Source organism: Lissotriton helveticus, chromosome 11 (assembly GCF_964261635.1).
Source record: "Lissotriton helveticus chromosome 11, aLisHel1.1, whole genome shotgun sequence".
Lineage (NCBI taxonomy): Eukaryota > Metazoa > Chordata > Amphibia > Caudata > Salamandridae > Lissotriton > Lissotriton helveticus.
In genome coordinates this window covers 457,553,270-457,577,244 of record NC_136072.1, presented here as the reverse complement: position 1 = coordinate 457,577,244, position 23,975 = coordinate 457,553,270, and the positions used below count along the sequence as shown (strand labels likewise).

The 23,975-nt window shown below is 40.2% G+C and overlaps 1 protein-coding gene across 2 annotated transcripts in view; it reads left to right on the top strand.

Annotated features, from left to right (window-relative positions):
• LOC144792874 (uncharacterized) overlaps positions 1-23,672 on the top strand; it is a 53,542-nt gene extending 29,870 nt beyond the window's left edge. For both annotated transcript variants that reach the window (XM_078668073.1, XM_078668074.1), the window contains 3 exons: positions 18,105-18,542; positions 21,860-22,075; positions 23,360-23,672. In XM_078668073.1, the coding sequence (XP_078524199.1) occupies positions 18,105-18,542; positions 21,860-22,075; positions 23,360-23,581 (876 nt within the window). In that variant the 3' untranslated portion in view covers positions 23,582-23,672. The remainder of the gene's footprint in view (positions 1-18,104; positions 18,543-21,859; positions 22,076-23,359) is intronic.
• Positions 23,673-23,975: the final 303 nt, after the last annotated feature.

Below are 23,975 nucleotides of genomic sequence, written 5' to 3'. Positions count from 1 at the left end.
GGTTGAAAGTAATAACAGCACAACAGAGTGTAAGCTGTTCATAGGACATCCTTGGCCGTCATGGAAAGTAAGTTAACTTTAAGGAGTTCTGAATTCTGATTTGTAATGTATGGGTTTTTTAAACACAATCATTTTGATTGTGTTTTTTTTTCCCCGCTGTTATATGATGAATACCTTCAAGTCACTGTTTTAGTGAAATTTGATACATTCTGAGAACAGCAAAAATAAACCATTTAACATGTATAATTAATTCTGTTCTGTTTGCATTTATGATGTACATGTAGAACTGTGTAGGAGGCATGGAGAAGGTGAGGCTTCTGTCAGTGTCAAAGTTGTTGCATACAGTGCTCATATTCTACGTAGTCTTTTATATTTCATTACTTTCACTGTTTCTGACAGATCTAAAAAATTTTTTTTTAAAAGAACAGTAAGTATAAGGGAAGGAAACAGACAGTTATGTTAAAAGAAACACAGCTATAGGGAATAAACTAGGGATACTGTTACCCGCAATCCTCTGCTGATGATGTCACTGAGCATGTCATGAATGATGTAATATGTGACATCATCAGCAGTGGATTACGGGTAATAGTATCTCTAGTTTACTCCCCTATAGCTGTCTTTCTTTTAACATAACTGTCTGTTTCCTTCCCTTATACTTACTGTTCTTTTTTATAAAAAAAATTTTTGGGTTCGCTTCCGGTTCGCGTACCGGGGAGCGAACTGGGAAGCGAACTAAGAGAAATAGAGGTTGGCACAGTTGCAAATATTGTACCAATTTTTTTATATCGGGGAGGTAGTTCTGAAAAGAACTTTTTTTTAAATTGTTTTTGTTGTTTTATATTTTTTTTATTATTTTTCTGAACATTTTTTTTACTTTTTTTGAATTTTTCTGAACAGTTTTATATTTTTTTTGTTTTTTTTTCGGAGGGGGCAACGAAAACGATTCATTGTAAAGGGCTCAACAGGAGGAAGAAAACAAAAAAAAGAATTTATTGTTTGGGGAGTTTCGGACAAACATGAGCATGATTGTTAATAGCTCTGTTGATCAGAGTGATGCTACTTTCTGCGTAGCAAATGATTCCACTGCAATGTACGCAGACTTGTTTTACTTCACGAAATCTCGTTTGTATATTTGGCACCATCTCCCTGCCCTCTGGTCCCGTTACTTCCGGTACAACAGATCTTCTGGCCATAATAGGGAGATTATCTAGGTCGTCCTGTTCCTCTTCTTCCTCTTCTTGCTGAATTATAACTTTAGCAGGTGGTCCACTCTTCCTTGGATGTGGTGGAGGTGGTGGGGAAGCACCAGCTGAAGCTAGTAAAGAAGCCATTGCTCACTGGTAACAAAGGGTCTTTCTCTCACAATGATGAAAGTCAGAGTGAGGAAAGAAGGAGGGATTTTCACCATTTGGGAAAAAAAATAGTTCTCAACCAATGAAAAGTGTTCATTTTAGATCATATGACCTAGTCTTACATCATTAGGAAACCGAAAGTGAAATGAACCAATGAAAAGTGTTATTACCAAGTCACATGACCTGCTGTGTTTACGTTACGCGCTTTGCAGGGCCTCCCGGTTTGCTTCCAGAAACCTGTGCTTTGCGACTCGGTAAGCGTACGAGTTCGCTAACGTAGCACGTCATATGACGTATCACGCGACAACGCGAAACGTCATGCGGACGGGAGGCGTCACGATGTTGTTTTCTAACGCGGCAGTTGCGGTAAAGAAACGTTTACCGGCTCGCGGTCTATTTCGCGGCATCAAGGTCAGCTAACGGGAAGCTTCCCGATTCGCGAAGCGGGAACGAAGAAAAAAAAATATTTAAAAAAAATAATTATTCATAAACATATAAAATATATTTTTGGATTTAAAGAAGAATACATTTTACAGCTACAGATATTAGCTGTTAAAAAACCAATGAAATTCACAGAAAAAACCATAGGTTATAGACCATATATAGTTAGGAATTAGCATTTACAAAACCTTGAAAATTCACTGAAAAAACCATAGGTTATAGACCATATATAGTTAGGAATTAGCATTTAAAAAACCTTATTTTACTCACACAAAACCATTGAAATTCCATATATAGTTAGTTGCACTAACTATATATCGCGCACCCGTAATCCACTGCTGATGATGTCACATATTACATCATTCATGACATGGTCAGTGACATCACTGATGACATCACTGATGACATCTCAAATGACATCACTGATGATATCTCATTTGACATCAATGGTCACATCAATGATGATATCATTAATGTGACAATACAATGCATCTCCTCACACTTTAATATAACCTCTGTTACACCCAGTGTTAAATACAGAGTATAATTTTTGAAACCATTGACACACCAATACTAGTTACTACATACCCACTCACTGATTCCTACGTCTACACACATTCACTCATTCACCCATACAATCATTCATACATACAATCACTCATCTTTACAACACTATCATATGCACTCATACACCTATACAGACACTCACACTCTGCCACTCATCCATGGAGTTACTCACACACCTAGTCAGTCCTGTAAAGAATCAATCACAGTTCCATTTTCTAATCTACACAGTTAAACATAGAGTACCTTACATTTTAAAACATATACTAACACATACTTACTCTCTTATAGAATCACTGATACAAGTACACATTGATCTGCACAGAGTCACACACCTCCCAGCCAGTCATACACACACTCAGTCTCCCATACAAATACTTGTGCAACCAATCAATAACCCATATAGCTACTTATATAGCTACTGATCAACACATGCAGCAGCTTGCACAACAACAGACATGCTGATGCACACTTTCAGACAGTTTAGTCACCTACCGTGCATTTAGTAAGACGCATTTAATCACTCACTCATACAGTCAATCACGCACCTACTAAAACCTTCATTGAGACACTTATACATCCACTCATTCTTCAATATGTAAAACATATTTAAACTTTACAGAAACACATAATCACTGGATGTTGTCATCAGTGATGTCATTTGAGATGTCATCAGTGATGTCATCAGTGATGTCACTGACCATGTCATGAATGATGTAATATGTGACATCATCAGCAGTGGATTACGGGTGCGCGATATATAGTTAGTGCAACTAACTATATATGGAATTTCAATGGTTTTGTGTGAGTAAAATAAGGTTTTTTAAATGCTAATTCCTAACTATATATGGTCTATAACCTATGGTTTTTTCAGTGAATTTTCAAGGTTTTGTAAATGCTAATTCCTAACTATATATGGTCTATAACCTATGGTTTTTTCTGTGAATATATATATATATATATATATAATATGCTGAGCTCCAAAAAAAATTAAAATAAATGATTAGCACTCACGAGGGTTTGAAATCCAGGTCGGATTTATTTTGCACACAAGAAATGAAAGAACAGACGCGTTTCGGCGGTACGCCTTCATCAGTATCACGTGGCCTCCATGACGCTGCACAATATAAACACAAACATTAACTGCATCATGACATCTCGTGGGATCTGTCCCGTTACAACACCATTACCGTGTCAGGCAACACAATTGTCGGCGCGATGAAAACAAATATTGTATTTACATTCAAAGTGTGCTTTAGGCCTGTTTGAGTAATGCAATCATGATATAAAACATACATTGCATAAATGCACTTGGTTCTAAAAAGGGAGACCAACAGTTATCAGAAATTAATTAGTTGATCAGTACTTGATTAATTCATAGCACAACTGCGTATTCAACCTGGTCTCTCCAATGTAAACCATCAATAATAGAGCCCTCAAATGGGCTGATGAGACTTAGTTAAATAATGCAAGAATATAAGATTCAGAAATTAAATTATCAGCATAATTGTTCTCATCTCCAAATCAAGCTATACTAAGTCAATTGGAAATAAATTACTGCAACTAAACAGATAAAGCACATTTGATCTAGAACTTCAACTCATCGCTTGTAGCCTGAGATCCCACTGTGAAGCAGAAAAATTAATTAATAACAAATATTATATACAGTATTTACAGGTGTACTCTCAGTTCCTCCCCCATATTGAGTCCCAGAGGTGTTTTTGTTGCCAGATCAATGATGTAACGGGACTCTAGTCTCCTCAGGCGTTTCTCCCTATCTCCACCTCTCGAGTCTCGAGCTACATGGTCCAGGCAAAAGTAACTCAAAAGTTTGCGGTTACTATTATGGTGAATTAGAAAATGACGCGCTACAGGGTAGTTACTGTCATTATTTTGTATTGCCCTTTGATGTTCCAGAATGCGGATTTTAGCTGGGTGTATTGTGCTCCCTATGTATCTAAGGCCACACGGGCAGATGAGACAGTAGACAACGAAAGGTGTCAGGCAGTTCATGAATTTCTTAATGGCGACCGGATCACTCCTACCTGGTACGGGATAGCACGAGATTTTCTTGCTATCCGCACATGCCTTGCATTTATTGCAAGGGTAGAAACCACTTAAACCCTGTATGCCTCTGGTACAGGAATATCACAACCAATAATTGGGTCAGAGTTTAATGTATTCCAATTGGAATATATATTTTCTTGAGGCTCTTTGCCGCATTGAAGAAATTCGTAATAAGCCTAAGATTATTGGTACCTGCATTCTTTTCTTCTTTAGGAGTCTCCTTGATCAAGTCTGTTCTACTCTTGCCCTGGGCTTTATTCCATGCTTCGCTCAGGACTCTTTCTTTATAGCCACGCTCCCTGAATCTGTTACGCAAAAGCTCCCCATGGGGAATACTGTCCTTAAGGCTTGTGGGGTGACTGCTACGTGCATGGAGCACTGAGTTGCCCGCTGTGGGCTTCCTAAAGAGTGCTGTCTGTAACTTGCCATCTGTTATGAACACTCTGACATCTAGGTAGTTCACCTCGGTATTGCTGATTTCACCAGAGAATTTCAGATTTAAGTCGTTATTGTTGAGATGTTTGATGTATTCCTCAACTGACTCTCTACTACCTCACCAGACAAGAAAGAGGTCATCAATGTAGCGGCTCCAAATTATGGTCTTGTTGACCCAATGGTCGCAGGAGTCCGACCATGCCGCCCACTTCTCCCACCAGCCGACGAACAAGTTCGCGTAGCTGGGGGCGAAGCAGGCTCCCATGGCCGTCCCCTGCTTCTGTCGGTAGATCTGGTCCTGAAAAATAAAGATGTAATTGAACAAGCAGAAACGAAGAAAGTCAATTAGCATCTCACTGTGTTCTCTGTATTCTGATGGTCTTTGTTGCAACACCTGGCTAATTGCATCTAGGCCTTGTTCGTGTGAAATACTTGTATATAGACTGGCTATATCCAAGGTCACCATCAGGTAATCTGATTCCCATGGGCTTCCTTCAACATATCGTAGGAAATCCTTCGTGTCTCTAGTATAGGAGGACATTTCCTCCACAAAAGGAAAGAGGTAGAAGTCTATGAACTTTGACATATTCTCCAAAAGACCTCCAATTGATGAAATTATCGTGCGTCCTGGCGGATTGTCAGGGTCTTTATGCACCTTTGGCAGGTGATAAAAAGTAGGTATCCTAGGATTGGGAACTTGCAGAAATTTGAATTCCTCCACTGACAGCATACCTTTCATATGCCATTTATGCGTCAGTGATTCATATTGTGTAATGCTTTCCAGGTACTCCTTCATGGTGATGGGTGCATAATTATCTCGATTGCTGAGTTGAAGAAGTGCTTCATAACAATAGCTTTTACGAGTTTGTAGGACCAAATTACCACCCTTGTCAGAGGGTTTTATTATGATGCTCTTATCGACTTCCAAATCCTTATTGCTTTCTTTTGATCATATGTCAGGTTCCACACAGGTCTATTATCCTCTGCTGGATTCTCTCTCAATATGCGGAGATCAAGCATGACCTTTTCGTGAAAATCATCAAGAGTGTCCATGGTAGTTGGAGGCACAAATTTCGAGTTTAGTTTGAATGGACTTGCCTCTCTTTTCTGGAAATTACTAGAGGTTATTCCAGAGTTAGTCATGTCCGATTCCTCTTGGCTAGCTGTTACGCCTTCCACATTAAGATCTTACAGGATGGCAAGAAGCTCCAACTCTTTTACATTTATAGGGTTAGGTCCTGATGGTCGGGGATATCATGTGAGTTGATGTCTTTCAATTTAAAGAACTTGTATAGTTTTATTTTGCGCACCAGTTTAAAGACATCAATGCATGTCTGTACAAATTCAAAGTTGCTTGTGGGGCAGAAAGTTAGCCCCAGTTGTAAGACGGATATTTCTGAGGGTGTCAATATTTTAGGAGTCAGATTGATAATAGTTAAATTTTCGGTACTGATCTCATGCACACTCGGCATCACTTTTGTTGGGTTGTTTTCTTCTTCAGTTTGCTGAGGTGCCTGCACCTCTTTTTGGGCGCGTGCCCCCCACCTCTCCTGGTGCGCCTGTGGCTGGTTCGGGCGGTCTTCCCTTCGCCCCTCTTAACCAAGATTGCCTGATTAGGTCGAATTTCTCGTGAAAATGGGGAGGTGTTGGTGTGCTTACTCCTGCCGCTCCTCTTGTTTCACTGTCCGAATGTTCTGCCCCTGAGACTTCCGATTCTGAAGTTTCTGGGACTGCTGTCTGCCGCTGTTGTTGTGATCTGTTTTGCCTCAGATCTCTCCTGGGGGCGTCGTACTTGCGAGCAAACATTAAAATTCTGCCTTGCTCGTAATCTTGTGCGTCCCTCTCAAATTTTTGTTGTTTGCGTTGTTTAATTTTACCCTCAGAAATCTCCAATCTTTTCTTCATTACAGCTCTCAGTGCATCATGCTCATCCTTATCCCCCTCTTCAGCAATCTTCGTTTCAAGTTCGCTGATGTTATCCAAAGTCTCTTGTCTGTCAATCCAAGCGAATTCGACTAAGATAACCAGCATACCCTTAGAGGAGGTTGCGGTATATTCAGCCCACTCATCCAGAAGTTTTGGATTTTGGGCTCTCATTGGCTGGTATTGTGTAAATTCTGAGTCCCCAAGGCACCCTATCTACATCAATGTTGGAGTGATGTAGCCTCCCACTTACTGGTTTCACGTTCGTATAGCCGTTCTAGTAGTTGATATTTAGCTCTAAGACCATGTTGGGGCTGAATTTGAGTCCCTGCTTCAACTGCAGGACGAGATCCAATTCTCGTCTTAAAAATGTCCGAGGCTGCGTAGCGGCGGTCTGCCTCACTGTACATGGGATTAATTGGTGATTGGAAATACCAAATGCGCTTCCCCCCTCGCTATACCCATGTATGCAGAGATGGTATTAAAGCACTGTACTCGTTTGAGAAAAGGGATCGTCGGTCCAATGACTGACCCAAAACTTCATCAGTACTCTCAACTGTACTTCTTTCTGCTTCTAGAATTTCACGAAGATTCGTCAAATTCGTCGAAGATTCGTCCACCAGTGCCAAAGTTATTCCAAATAGAATGTTGTGGATTTCCTATGGAAAGTAGGTCCTAACTATAACTACCTACTGGCGACCGCCAGTAGGTAATATATATATATATATATATATATATATATATATATATATATATATAAATATATCAAATCATACATCTCCTCCGTTCTGGATTCAATCTAACAGGACACAGCGGGGCTTTGTTTTCAATTTTAATGTCAGGCTTGCATGACCGGTTTCGGCGGCTTGCCTTTTTCAAATGCTTATCAGTCCAAACAACATTTTCCCATGTTTTTATCTTCTTGTTAGGCTCCTCCTTACCAAGTGGTGGATGGCCCTCCCACACCTCGTGCCTTCCGCTTGCGAATAGCAGTGGACTACCAGTCCCATAATGCCACAAGGTGATGCCTTGGTGCGGTGAGTTTGAGAAATGATGCAAATTAAAACGGTCTTCGTGCCCCTTACTTTCTTCCACCACTATAAATATATATATATATATATATATATATATATTCACTGAAAAAACCATAGGTTATAGACCATATATAGTTAGGAATTAGCATTTACAAAACCTTATTTTACTCACAAAAAACCATTGAAATTCGCATATATAGTTATTTTTACATACTATATATCGAGCACCCGCAATCCACTGCTGATCATGTCACATATTACATCATTCATGACATGGTCAGTGACATCACTGATGACATCACTGATGACATCTCAAATGACATCACTGATGACATCACTGATGACAACATCCAGTGACTGTGTATTTCTGTAAAGTTAAAATATGTCTTACATATTGAAGAATGAGTGGATGTATAAGTGTTTGAATGAAGGATTTAGTAGGTGCATGACTGACTGTATGAATGAGTGATTAAATGTGTCTCACTGAGTGCATGGGTTAGTGACTAAACTGTCTTAATTTGTGCATCATTATGTCTGTTGTTCTGTAAACTGCTGCATGTGTTGATCAGTAGCTATATGAGTAACTATATGGGTTATTGATTGGTTGCCCAAGTATTTGTATGGGAGACTGAGTGTGTGTGTGGGTGGCTGGGAGGTGTATGACTCTGTGCATAGATGTGTGAGCAGTTGATTCACTAGATGTATGTGTTCAAAAGTGCATGTGGAAACAGCTGTATGGGCGGTTGACTGTGTGCATGAGTGTATTGGTGAGTGAATGGATATCTCAGTGCTACATGTCAAAGTAAGTACATATGTAAAACACAGTACACGTGAGAGTTGACATATATAAATAACTGTGCATAAGAGCTAGTGAATGTGTGAGTGGCTGGATGGATCATTGTGAACTTGTATCAGTGATTGTATAAGAGAGTAAATATGTGTTAGTATATGTTTGAATAAGTAAGGTGTGCATAACTGTATAGTTGAGAAAATGGAGGTGTGATTGATTCTTTGCATGACTGAGTAGGTGTGTGAGTAACTCCATGGATGAATGACAGTCTGTGAGTGTCTGTTTACACTGAGTTTATCTAAGGTTATATTAGAGTCTGAAGAGGTTCATCGTATTATCACATGAATAATGTCATCAGTGATGTGCTCAGTAATGTCATCAGTGATGTCATCAGTGATGTCATTTGAGATGTCATCAGTGATATCATCAGTGATGTCATTTGAGATGTCATCAGTGATGTCATCAGTGATGTCACTGACCATGTCATGAATGATGTAATATGTGACATGATCAGCAGTGGATTGCGGGTGCGCGATATATAGTTAGTAAAAATAACTATATATGCGAATTTCAATGGTTTTGTGTGAGTAAAATCAGGTTTTGTTTTTTTTATAGGTTTTTATAGGTTTTTTATAGAGCGCGTAGTCACCCGTGGGTATCCCAGCGCTGAACCTGTACCTCTTAAAGGGAAAAGAAGTTGACGATTCAGGGGAAGAGCAAGGTTTTGAGGGACTTCCTGAATCGTAGGAGGTTTGGTTCTGCTCTGAGATTCGGGGGAAGCGCGTTCCATTTTTTTGCTGTGTTGACTGAGAAGCGGCGACCGCCTGAGCGGGCCTTCTTCACCTTCGGAATTGTAATAAGGTTTCCATGTTCAGACCGAAGGGCTCTCGTTGGTCTGTAGGGTATAATCCAGTTGCTGAGGATTGGGGGACCAGCGTTGTGCAGGACTTTATGGGCAAGGCAGAGGGCTTTAAAGATTACTCTCTCCCTAATTGGGAGCCAATGAAGTTTCCTTAGTGCGGGTTTAGCTGAGGTTGTGGCTGGGGTGTTCGTAAGTAATCGGGCTGCTGCATTCTGGGATTTTTGCAGTGTTTGGAGAGTGGATTCCGGTGCTCCGAGGTAAATAGCGTTGCTGTAGTCTAGCCTTGATAAAATTAGGCCTTGAATCAGCAAGAGTCGGGACTGGAATGGTAGTAGGGGGAGCACCTTTCTGCATGACCTTAGTAGGCCGTAGCAGATGCCGGCAGTTTTTCTTGCCTGTGTTCTGAAAGTGAGGTCTGTCTCCAACCATACTCCCAGACTCTTAACCTCCGTCTTAGGGGTAGGGGGTTCACCCATACACGCGGGCCAGATGTTGGGGGGAGGGTCATTGCTTTGCGTCCTAGGAGCAGGATCTCTGTTTTTGATCCATTCAATTTCAGAGCAGAATCACTCATCCATTGATGGATATTGGAGAGGCAGTCATGGAGGTTGGAAGGCTCTAGCTTAGGGTGGGAGAGTGTTACCACCAGCTGAGTGTCGTCGGCATAGCTGACGATAGTGACTCCAAATGGTAAAACCAGCTCCTCCAGTGGGGCCATGTACACGTTAAACAGCGTTGGGCTCAGTGATGAGCCCTGTGGTACACCGCACCGGAGGGGGATGGAGTGGGAGCGACTTTCACCTTCCCAGACTTGAAAGGAGCGTCTGGAGAGAAAAGACGTGAGCCATTTCAGCGCACTGTCTTTCACTCCGATGTTATTTAGACGTTGGGTTAGGACCTGGTGGCTAACCGTGTCAAAGGCTGCACTCAGGTCTAGGAGGACCACTGCCACTGATCCTCCTATGTCAATGATTTCCCTGGCCTTCTCTACTGCTGCAAGGAGGGCGGTGTCAGTTCCCTGACCTGGTCTAAAGCCTGTCTGTGAGTTTTTAAGAAGCTGATTTGTTTCTAAAAAGTGCGACAACTTTTTATTTACTAGCTTCTTGGCGATCTTCCCTATCCAGGCGAGGAGCGAGATAGGTCTATAATTGGATAGCTCAGCTAATGCTAATGCTAATTCCTAACTATATATGGTCTATAACCTATGGTTTTTTCAGTGAATATATATATATATACACACACACACATACATACACACACATAGGTAAAACAAAAATTAAATCAATAACAAAAGTAATCCAATAAGGAATTGCTATTACAATTAGTGAAAGATGCTGCACATACTACACGCAGATTATCATCAAGGCCATAACAAATTTTCAGCTAATTCAAGAGGGTATCAGTGCTTACCAAATAGTACATTGGCAATTTTACATAACTATTCCAAACATGCCAATACATGGACGAAAGAAGACTTGCATTACATTATGGAATTAGGTGATGCTTTATATACAGATATGCATTCAATTCATAAACAAAAACTTGTGCATCCTGATGAGTTACCAAACTTTATAGAACACAATAAGACTATCTATTCACTTAAGCTTAAAGAACCTTCTTATGGAGACATATTACACCAATTTGACCCTTCTTTGCCAAATTTGCAAACAATATTAAAACATGCACTTGATTTAAACTCAGGTGTTTTAATTTGCATGGAAATGTATGTAATATCCATTTTTAAAACAAATAATTCATTCTTTGTTTTTGACTCACATAGTCGTGATAGCACTGGAATGCCTCACCCAGATGGAACATGTATTACTATACAGTTCACATTTGAAAAACTTTTCGAGTACATCACAAATCTGGCACACTATCTTAGGAAACCAAATATAAATTCCGTACTCTATGAATTAACTCCAATACAGCTTAGTACGATAAAAAAAGAGTCACTTCAAAAAGCAATGGTAATTAATGAACAAAATCAGAATGCTGTAGCACCGAAAAAACTTTATGTGTATTCTACTAAAGTAAGTCCGCATTTTTTCACACAGGCATTTCAAACGCGGATAGAAACTGCAAAACAAATCATTTACCGATCTAAATGTAAGCAATTTAGTTATACAGAACAGCCATTACTATCTTTACATAATACTCCTAGTACTTCTACATATTCAAGTACACTTTTAACTCCAGCAACAACTCCTAGAGATATACATAAAACAAACAGCCAAAACATAACTGCAACACAATATACTAATATACCACAATACACTACTATTACTAACACATATGCAAGTATACTTAAGAAAACACTTAAAGGCAACACAGAAAGAGAACATATTAGTAGCACACACATAAATGTACAACAACACACAATATCAACAAAGAAGTTACATACCAACACATATTCAAGTATTACTGAAAGTAATTCCATAATACTTTCTGAAAGTATAGACAATAGCACATTGCACAACAAGCAAACTAACACACATAATACCAACATACATCAAAATATTTTAACAGAAGCACAACAAGAATTAGCTTATTTAAATAACACACATACACAGGAAACAATTACACATAATGCAAATAGTATACAATATACACAGTCTTTACAAAATAGTATATTTGCTATTCTACAGAACTACTGTAAACCAGCATATATTTGGGATACTGGAGATTTCCAATGTATTATGAATCTCGGAGATGCTTTGTACACAGACATGCACTCTATTAATAAACAACATTGTATGCAACCTCAAAATTTACCTAATTATATAGATAGCAATGACATAGTATATTCTATTAAGCTAAAGACTTGCTTTAAAGACGAAGTAACAAAATCAGCACAAACTTTACATAGTAAATTGATAACGACATTAGCTCCTACAATAAATTCGCAAAATGGTGTATTAATCTGTATAGGTAAATATACAATTGCTGTATTTAAAACTATACATCCATACTTTATATTTGATTCACATAGCCAAAATGAAAATGCAATACCACATCCTAATGGAACATGTATTGCTATACCAATGGACTCTATTAATCTTATTATGGAATACATCCTAAAGTTAGCTGATAGAGAAAAGATTACAAATTCAGCAAGTGTTACTTTAGAGTTCACTACAGTGAACATAAAAAAAATTAGCAAAATATCATTACAGAAGACACAAAGAAACCATAAAAATGGAAAGTGTAAGTCTATGAAAAGCATATATGTCCATAAGACACTTATATCTCTAAATGCATTAACAGAGATTCCTTTAAGTAACTTACAAGTAGAAAGTACTATAATAAACATACAAAGCAGCAATAGTCAAGCCAATACACTGGATTTACCAACACACACTAATTTGCATTCACACATAGCTATTACCAATACTGACATAATAAAGACAATAACAGCCAATAATGATTCTGAGACTCAAACAACAAATAGTACACAAAATCTCAGGAATAGGAAAAGAAAACACACACAACGCACAGAAAATGCACTTAATAGCATGAATAATACAGATCAAACAACAAATGATATAATTAGTATATTCCATGCTGAAATAAGATATGGTCCTGAGTACACTTGCACTATTTGCAATCAACTATGGCATAAGCAAAGTCTACTAAAAACAAACAATATTAGTAAGCGGGCAAAATTCATAGAATGTAACATTAGCAAGTATACAACTGATGAGATATGCCAAACATGTTACACGTATATTTGTAAGGACAAAATACCTCCATGTTCAGTTTATAATGGGATGACATTCCCACATATCCCACCAGTATTAAACTTGCATAACTTAGAGGAAAGATTAGTGTCACCAAGAATACCTTTTTTACAAATTAAAACATTACCACGTGGATTCCAAAAATCCCTATCAGGTGCTGTAGTAAATGTACCTGCTGATGTTATGACAACTGTAACTGTTTTACCAAGACAAATGAATGATAACATGACAATTCCTATAAAATTGAAACGGAAATTAAGTTATAAATCTTATACCCATTTTGAAAATGTTAGACCTAACAAAGTAAAACGTGCAGCTTTACATTTAGCAACTACTAGCAGTTTGTTTCAAGAATATGGAATAACTATTAATAAAGATTGGGATTATACAACACAAGATATACAGTCTTGTGATGAGACTTCAGATACAAATAATACATCTGATTCTTCAGACAACCTTCCAGCAGGAAATTTAGATACTATGTTAAATAATGAAACCATTACTACTGAAACAAATAATATTTTAAGTTTAGCACCTGCAGAATATAACACCCCAAGAGGCTTATATGAAGACAAAGATTCAGAATATTTAGCATTCCCAACTATATTTTGCGGGAAACGAAGGCCAACTAATAAAGAAAGGCATGTACCAATACATTACAGCACAATCTGTCAAGCAGAAGTAAGAAGTAATGATCTAAGAGTAGCCAAGTCTATTAGCAATATTTTCTTTAAAGTAAAAGCATTACACATTAAACAAATACAGAGCAAAATATTTATCTCGCTTAGAAAATACTTAACGAATGGAAACATTATAACTGCAAAAGACATAAAAGAAAAATTAAATACCATTTTACAGTTTAATGAAGGTTACAAAATCCTTAAAACAATACGTAGTTCACCACCATATTGGGAGCAATGCAAAAAAGACCTCTTTGCTATGATTAGACAATTAGGATTACCGACGTTTTTTTTAACCTTATCAGCAGCAGAAACAAAATGGTATCACTTAATTAACATATTATTGCGTATTGAAAAACAACCAGAATGCACAAAAGAAGAATTTGAAAATATGTCATGGGAAACTAAATGCAAATTAATCCAGCAAAATCCCATTACATGTGCAAGACATTTCGACTTCCAAGTTAGGAAATTATTTAATTGTATTTTATTGCATGAAAGTAATCCAATTGGCAAAATTATTGATTACTTTTATAGAGTGGAATTCCAGCAACGTGGATCACCACATATACATGCTATCCTATGGATCGAAAATGCCCCTCTATATGAAAGTTCAGATATAGATGAAGTCACTACTTTCATTAATAAGTATGTTACATGTGCAAAATCTCAAGAACCAGCTATACAGTCTTTACTACCCCTACAAAGACACGGCCATACCAAAAACTGCTGTATCAAACATAAAAGAACATGCAAATATCATTATCCCAGATATCCAATGCCTGAAACTTTTATCCTAGAACCAATTGAACTAGACAAAACAGATACAGAGCTCTTACAGCAAATTGAACTAATACATCTAACTATAAACAGCCAAGAATTCCAAACTTATACTTTTGAACAGTTTTTAGATACAATGGACATAGATCTAAATCAATATACTTTATGTATACGATCTATAATCCAAAAAAATACTATTTTCCTAAAAAGGACACCAGCTGAATGCTTTATAAATAACTACAATCCAACTATTTTGCAAGCATGGCAAGCAAACATAGATATACAATACATTTTAGATGCATATGCATGTGCTGTGTATATTGTATCATATATAAGTAAATCACAGCGAGGAATGAGCAAACTAATTGCCCAAGCAGCTAAAGAAGTACATCACAATCCAAGTATTAAAGAACAACTTAATCATATTGGTAACAAATTTTTAAACTGTAGCGAAATAAGTGCACAAGAAGCAGCCTATCTTATACTTCAAATTCCTTTACGGAAAAGTTCTAGATCTTTTGTATTTATTAATACAAGTCCTAATGGAAAGCGTACATACTTATTAAAAGACCTTGAAACCATCAATTTGTTACCAGATACATCTTGTAAAATACAATATGATAATATTATAGTGAGGTACAACAAACGCCCTAATAAATTAGAAACATGTACATTGGCTGACTATGCATCTATGTATAATGAAAAGAAAAAATGTCCAAAAAAACAAGAAACAGGGCATGACAATTTCCTTACTGAAAATAACTTCCATAGCTCAGATGACGAAGAACTTGAGATAAATTTACTAGACGAAACAGACTACATAAAAAGAAAAAAAGAAAAAGTAATTCGCTATTGCAGATTTAATGTAAAAAATGACTCAGAAAATTACTATAGAGAATTGCTAATGCTTTTTTACCCATGGCGAAATGAAAATCAAATAATTAATAACAACAAAACATATTATGAACGCTATCTACAACTTAAAGACACAGTAGACTTTAATCATAATAAATATAATAAGCATTGTAGACAACTAACAACTGCTAGCAATGAAAACAGTGTATTAGATACATTAATACCACCAATAGATAGTGAAGCAGAAGATTCCATATCCCATGAAATGCAAGATAATGAAAGGCCATTATATGACCTATCATTTGATTTAGGCATTAGAAGTACAAGTATAGAAGAAACACTAACAAATAACATAATGCCAAAAGAGCAATATGACAGTATAATGCAAAATCTTACAGCAGAACAACTTAACTTTATATATCATCATTTGCATTGGGTTAAAACAGAAGAAACACCCTGCTACACATTTTGTACTGGTGGGGCAGGAGTAGGCAAAAGCTTCCTTATTACAGCACTTCACCAAACATTTGTACGTTATTACAATACAAAAGCAGGAGAAAACCCAGATAACATATATGTATTGCTTACAGCTCCAACAGGCAAAGCAGCATATAACATTCAGGGCAAAACACTACATAGTACCTTTAAAATACCAATTTCACAAACACTAACTTATAAACAGCTAACTCATGAAAATAGAAGTAGACTACAAAGTGAGCTAATGCATCTAAAATTGCTAATAATAGATGAAATATCAATGGTGGGAGCTAATGTATTTAATTTCATACATAATAGACTACAAGAAATAAAAATGCCTAATCTCCCTTTTGGTGGAATATCTATTTTAGCAATAGGAGACTTTTACCAATTAAAGCCAGTTTTTGACACATACATATTTGACAATCCGAAACATTCATACAGGCCAGTAAGTACCAATTTATGGCAAACACATTTTAAGTTATTTGAGTTAACTAAAATCATAAGACAACAAAATGATTCAGCATTTGCAGAACTACTAAACCGATTAAGAGAAGGGAAACAAACTAATGAAGATATAAGAGAGATACAAACACGAGAAATAGAACCACCTGAAAACATTCGCAAAACTATACCATATATTATGGGAACTAACAATGAAGTGAATAACATAAATAGTGCAGTTTTATTAGAACATATAACGCAATACACAGTATACACAGCTACAGCAATAGATACAGTTGCATCAGACCTAAGTGAAGTAGTAAAAAAAAAAATACTAAACAAGTTACCAGCAGACAGTACTAAAACAATGGGCCTGCCATCAATATTGCATATTGCATTACAATTAAGATATGACTTAACTTGCAATATACATGTCAATGATGGATTAACAAATGGTGCAACAGGAATAGTGGAATTTGTAGAAACAATAAATAACAGCCCAAGTGTAATTTGGATAAGATTTGATAAAGAAACAGTTGGAAAACTAACAAGACAAGCAAACAGACACATATATCACAGTAACATTTTGCCTCATTGGACACCAATTCATGCTATAACACGACATTTTCAATTTACACAGAAATATATAACAATAATACGCAAACAATTCCCATTGCGCCAATCATCTGCACGTACTATACATAGGACACAGGGAGAAACTATAGAACCACTTTACATACACTTTAACAATAGCAAAGTACATCATTTGCATTACGTAGCTTTAAGCAGAGCTAAATCATTAGCCAACATATATGTAAAAAACTTCCAGCAAGACAAAATAGCTGTTCATCCAAAAGTACATGAAGAAATGACACGCTTACGCACAGACATGCAATTGCACATATCAGTACCACAGTTAGAGTGCTATAACGAAGACTGTAACATAATTGTGCATAACATAAGATCCCTGCAAAGAAATTACACTGCTATAAAATCTGACAAAAATATCATGAATAGCGACATAATATGCCTCACTGAGATAAATACCACTAGAAAAGCAGATATGAATAGTTTCTTACTAGAACAATATCATCTAGTAATATTTGATAAATTTCACAATCAGCAAACAAAACATGGAATTGCCATTTATTACAGAAAAAACATTTGCTTATTACCAATATATGAAACACTACATGAAATCGACTTTTTATATTTCACTCAGCATCTTAATAACTGTGACTACTTATTTGTTACACTATACAAACCACCACATGTATGTCTACAAACATTATTACACGATTTAACTACCATACTCAACTTTTATCCAAATTATAAATATGTAATCATGGGAGACTTCAACATAGATTTAACACAAAGAACACTAAACACAACTTTGCTATTAGAATATATGCTAGAACAATTTCAATGTCAGCAAAAAGTACAACAATACACAACAGACTACAATTCAACATTAGACCATATCTATAGTAATGTAGATGTAATGCACTATGGTACATTAGAATCATATTATAGTGATCACAAAGCATTATGGGTAGCAGTTTAAATGCAAACAATCTCCTTTAACATGTGCTTTTATTCCAGCTAATTACAAAGGGGAAAACATGTCCAGAATGTGTACTAACATTTACTCTCATTTCAGATGATTTCCATAGAAGAACTTAAACAAATGAAAGAAGCCGAAAGCAAACCTTACCAAAAATCCATCAGAGCGAACGTTGTGAAATGTTCAACAAAAACAAACTATAAAAACGCAAAACAAGAGGACAGAGTATTATATCACCTTGCTCTAGCTGATCACAGTGCTTCCATAAAAGCAACATGCTACAATGAGGAGTTTTATCAACAAACAAAAGAAGGAAATGCAATAATAATTCGGAATTTCCTAACTAAAAACAATGTCGTCATCATCACAAAGCAAACTAAGATAGCAAGATTAAAACCCTTCACTATACCTCCGGAAATATTGCAGGAAGCGGAAAATATTCTACAACCACCTGCTCCACCTATTTCACCAATAAAAACTGTCAAAGGAGCAAAATTACGCACATTAATGAGCATATCAGGAACAATTACTGAAGTAAGCTCTTACACAATCTTTACACACACCCTTTCCAAAAATATCTTTAACACACACTCTTCGCACAAACTCATTCGCGCACACACACTTTCACACAAAAAAACAACAATCTTTCACAAACACACTTCCTCAAACACTCTGTCACTCCCACACTCTGTCACTCACACACTGTCACTCCCACACTCTGTCGCTCCCAGAGTGTGGGAGAGACAAAATGTGGGAGGGACAAACTGGGAGTGTGGGAGAGACAGACTGTGGGAGTGTGGGCGCAACAAACTGCGATTGTAAGAGCGACAGACTGTGGGAGCGACAGACTGTGGGAGCAACAGTGTCGCTACTACACTCCCACACTTTGTCACTGCCACAGTGTGGGAGCAACAAACTGTGAGAGTGTGGAAGCGACAGACTGTGGGAGTGTGGGAACAACAGACTGGGAGTGTGAAAGCAACAGAGTGTGGGAGCGACACTATTGCTCCCACACTCTGTCGCTCCCACACTCCCAGTCTGTTGCTCCCACACTCCCAGTCTGTCGCTCCCACACTCCCACACTGTGGAAGCAACAAAGTGCAGGATCAACAGAGTGTGGGAGTATAGTAGCGACACTGTCGCTCCCACACTCTGCCACTCCCGCACTCTATCACTCCCACACTGTAGGAGCGACATTGTCGATACTACACTCCCACACTCTGTCACTCTATTGCTCCCACACTCTGTCCCTCCCAGAGTGTGGGAGCAACAGAATGACAGAGGGTGGGAGAGTAGTAGCGACCCTGTCGCTCCCACACTCTGTTGCTCCCACACTCCGTCGCTCCCACAGTGTGGGAGCAACAAACTGTAAGAGTGTGGGAGCGACAGACTGTGGGAGTGTGGAAACAACAGACTGGGAGTGTGAAAGCGACAGAGTGTGGGAGTGTAGTAGCAAAAAAGTCCCACACTGTCGCTCCCACACTCCCAGTCATTTGCTCCGACACTCCCACAGTCTGTCGCTCCCACACTCTGGGAGCAACAGAGTGTGGAAGTGTAGTAGCGGCACTTTCGCTCCCACACTCTGCCGCTCCTGCACTCTGTCGCTCCCAGAGTGTGGGAGCAACAGAATAACAGAGGGTGGGAGTGTAGTAGCGACCCTGTCGCTCCCACACTCTGTCGCTCCGACACTCCGTCGCTCCCACAGTGTGGAAGCAACAAACTGAGAGTGTGGGAGCGACGGAGTGTGGGAGTGTAGTAGCGACACTTGCTCCCACACTGTCGCTCCCACACTCCCAGTCTGTTGCTCCCACACTCCCACAGTCTGTTGCTCCCACACTCCCACAGTCTGTCGCTCCCACACTCTGGGAGCAACAGAGTGTGGGAGTGTAGTAGCGACACTTTCGCTCTTTCACTCACACACTGTAGAAGCGATAGTGTTGCTACTACACTTCCACACTCTGTCACTCTATTGCTCCCACACTCTGTCGCTCCCAGAGTGTGGGAGCAACAGACTGGGGGAGCGACAGACTGTGGGAGTGTGGAAACAACAGACTGGGAGTGTGAAAGCGACAGAGTGTGGGAGTGACAGAGTGTGGGAGTGTAGTAGCGACACTTGCTCCCACACTGTTGTTCCCACACTCCCAGTCTGTTGCTCCCACACTCCCACAGTCTGTTGCTCCCACACTCCCACAGTCTGTCGCTCCCACACTCTGGGAGCAACAGAGTGTGGGAGTGTAGTAGCGACACTCGCTCCCACACTCTGCCGCTCCCGCACTCTATCACTCACACACTGTGGGAGCGACAGTGTCGCTACTACACTCCCACACTCTGTCACTCTATTGCTCTCACACTCTGTCGCTCCCAGAGTGTGGGAGCAACAGACTGCGAGTGTGGAAATGACAGAGTGTGGGAGCGACAGAGTATGGGAGCGACAAAGTGACAGAGTGTGGGAGTGTAGTAGCAACAACTCTCACAGTTTGTTGCTCCCACACTGTGGGAGCGACAGAGTGTGGGAGCAACAAACTGTGGGAGCAACAGACTGTGGGAGTGTGGAAACAACAGACTGGGAGTGTGAAAGCGACAGAGTGTGGGAGTGACAGAGTGTGGGAGTGTAGTAGCAACACTTGCTCCCACACTGTCGCTCCCACACTCCCAGTCTGTTGCTCCCACAGTCTGTTGCTCCCACACTCTGGGAGCAACAAAGTGTGGGAGTGTAGTAGCGACACTCGCTCCCACACTCTGCCGCTCCCGCACTCTATCACTCACACACAGTGTCGCTACTACACTCCCACACTCTGTCACTCTATTGCTCCCACACTCTGTCGCTCCCAGAGTGTGGGAGCAACAGACTGCGAGTGTGGAAATGACAGAGTGTGGGAGCGACAGAATATGGGAGCGACAAAGTGACAGAGTGTAGTAGCAACACTGTCGCTCCAACAGTGTGGGAGCGATCGAGTGTGGGAGCAACAGAGTGTGGGAGCAACAGTGTTGCTACTACACTCCCACACTGTCACTTTGTCGCTCCCACACTCTGTCACTTCCACACTCACACAGTCTGTTGCTCCCACAGTCTGGGAGCGACAGAGTGTGGGAGCAATAGAGTGACAGAGTGTGGGAGTGTAGTAGCGCCACTATTGCTCCCACACTCTGTTGCTCCCACACTCCCAGTCTGTTGCTCCCACACTCTGTCGCTCCCACACTCTGTGTCGCTCCAACACTGTGGGAGCGACAGAGTGCAGGAGCAACAAAGTGTGAAAATATAGTAGCGACACTGTCGCTCCCACACTCTGACGCTCCCACACTATGTCACTCCCACACTGGGAGCGACAGTGTGGGAGCGACAGTGTCGCTACTACACTCCCACACTCTGTCACTCTGTCACTCCCACACTCTGTCGCTCCCACACTCCCACTCTGGGACTGTGGGAGCGACAGACTGTGGGAGCAACAGTGTCGCTACTACACTCCCACACTCTGTCACTCCCACAGTGTGGGAGCAACAAACTGTGAGAGTGTGGGAGCGACAGACTGTGGGAGTGTGGGAAAAACAGACTGGGAGTGTGAAAGCGACAGAGTGTGGGAGCGACAGTGTCGCTACTACACTCCCACCCTCTGTCATTCTGTTGCTCCCACACTCTGTTGCTCCCACACTCCCACTCTGTCACTCCCACACACTGTCGCTCCCACACTCGGTTGCTCGTACACTCCCACTCTGTCGCTCCCACACTCCCACTCTGTCCCTCCCCCACTCTGTCGCTCTCCCACACTGTCGCTCCCACACTCTGTCGCTCCCACACTCTGTCGCTCCCACACTCTGTCACACCACACTAAATATTTCGATTTGTCTTACAGGAAGAAGAAACAAAAAATATTTTTGTTGCTGGGCAGGAAACAAAACTTAAATCAATTACAGTAAACGATACAACTGACTCAATCAAAATAACACTTTGGAGAGATGCCGCAGATTTCCAAATACAAATCGGCTCCTACATCAAAATAACTCACTTATCAGTGCACGAATTTCAGAACAATAAAATGTTAAATACAACACGGAATACGCAATTTCAAGTAAGTAAAACTATTTATACAATATTATACCTTCATTTGCTACTACATCTATAATAAAGTTTTTCTAACTTTCTGAAACTCTAATAACACACTACTACTAATTTTGCTACTTACTCATTACTATATACAACTATAGCTCTATGAGCAATTTCTACTCCCTATGCACTCTGCACTCCCTATGCACTCTGCACTCCCTATGCACTCTGCACTCCCTATGCACTCTGCACTCCCTATGCACTCTGCACTCTTTATGCACTCTGCACTCCCTATGCACTCTGCACTCCCTATGCACTCTGCACTCTTTATGCACTCTGCACTCTTTATGCACTCTGCACTTCCTATGCACTCTGCACTTCTTATGAACTTCTTATGCACTCTCTATGCACTCTGCACGCACTCTGCACTCCCTATGCACTCTGCACTCCCTATGCACTCTGCACTCCCTATGCAGCACTCTATGCACTCTGCACTCCCTATGCACTCTGCACTCCCTATGCACTCTGCACTCCCTATGCACTCCCTATGCACTCTGCACTCCCTATGCACTCTGCACTCCCTATGCACTCTGCACTCTTTATGCACTCTGCACTCTTTATGCACTCTGCACTCTTTATGCACTCTGCACTCTTTATGCACTCTGCACTCTTTATGCACTCTGCACTCCCTATGCACTCTGCACTCTTTATGCACTCTGCACTCTTTATGCACTCTGCACTCTTTATGCACTCTGCACTCTTTATGCACTCTGCACTCTTTATGCACTCTGCACTCCCTATGCACTCTGCACTCCCTATGCACTCCCTATGCACTCTGCAATTCTTATGCACTCTGCACTCTTTAGACACTCTGCAGGCACTCTGCACTCTTTAGGCACTCTGCACTCTTTAGGCACTCTGCACTCTTTAGGCACTCTGCACTCTTTAGGCACTCTGCACTCTTTAGGCACTCTGCACTCTTTATGCACTCTGCACTCCCTATGCACTCTGCACTCCCTATGCACTCTGCACTCCCTATGCACTCTGCACTCCCTATGCACTCTGCACTCCCTATGAACTATGCACTCCCTATGCACTCTGCACTTCTTATGCACTCTCTCTGCACTCCCTATGCACTCTGCACTCCCTATGCACTACTATATACTCTCATAAATGCTATCTTCAATTACCTTTACCATGTATTAACTTCATTTGCACCAAAATATAAAAAAAAATGTTTATCTTTAGGGCAACAAAAACAATAAAAAACAAAAAAACTGCAACTAACTCATTTCTTTTTTCTCCACAGAAAATACAACCACCACAAGAAGAAATTACGTTAACAATATATGCAATAGAAAAAACAAATCAAGAACATTGTACTATTGCTATACAAATAGAAAATGCTGAAAACTGTCAAAACGCTGACATAAACAATACAGTTATAATGGACTACTTCAATATACCAGCCGACATTGATGACTTGGAAGAAGCATTAATAGAACACCTACCTGTTGGACAGGCCCCATGAAGGGCTCGCTCCCTCCCCGCATGACAGGGCCCTGGTACCGGCCTTCCAGGTACTACACGCAGAAGCAACCCCCAACCCGTCCCCCATGTGACGTCTGCTCCTGGGAATCCCTGTGTCCCTGGCCTGGGCCACCGTCAGCACCCTTGCCCGGGCCAGCCGCCATCTTAGACACTGCGCCACGAGGCCGCGTGGCCTCAGCCCGACCCCAACCCCGGGCCTGGCCAGGCCCCGACATCCCGGCACCACCATCCACCCAGGAGGTGAACGGACCACTTGGTCGGTCAATGGGAGTAAGAAGTGTCGATGGCTCTCTCCCGCCAGGTGCCGATCACCCCAGCCTCCCCGGGCGCTGGCTCCACCCCCCTGCTGGGTGTCTGGACTCCCTCATCCCGGA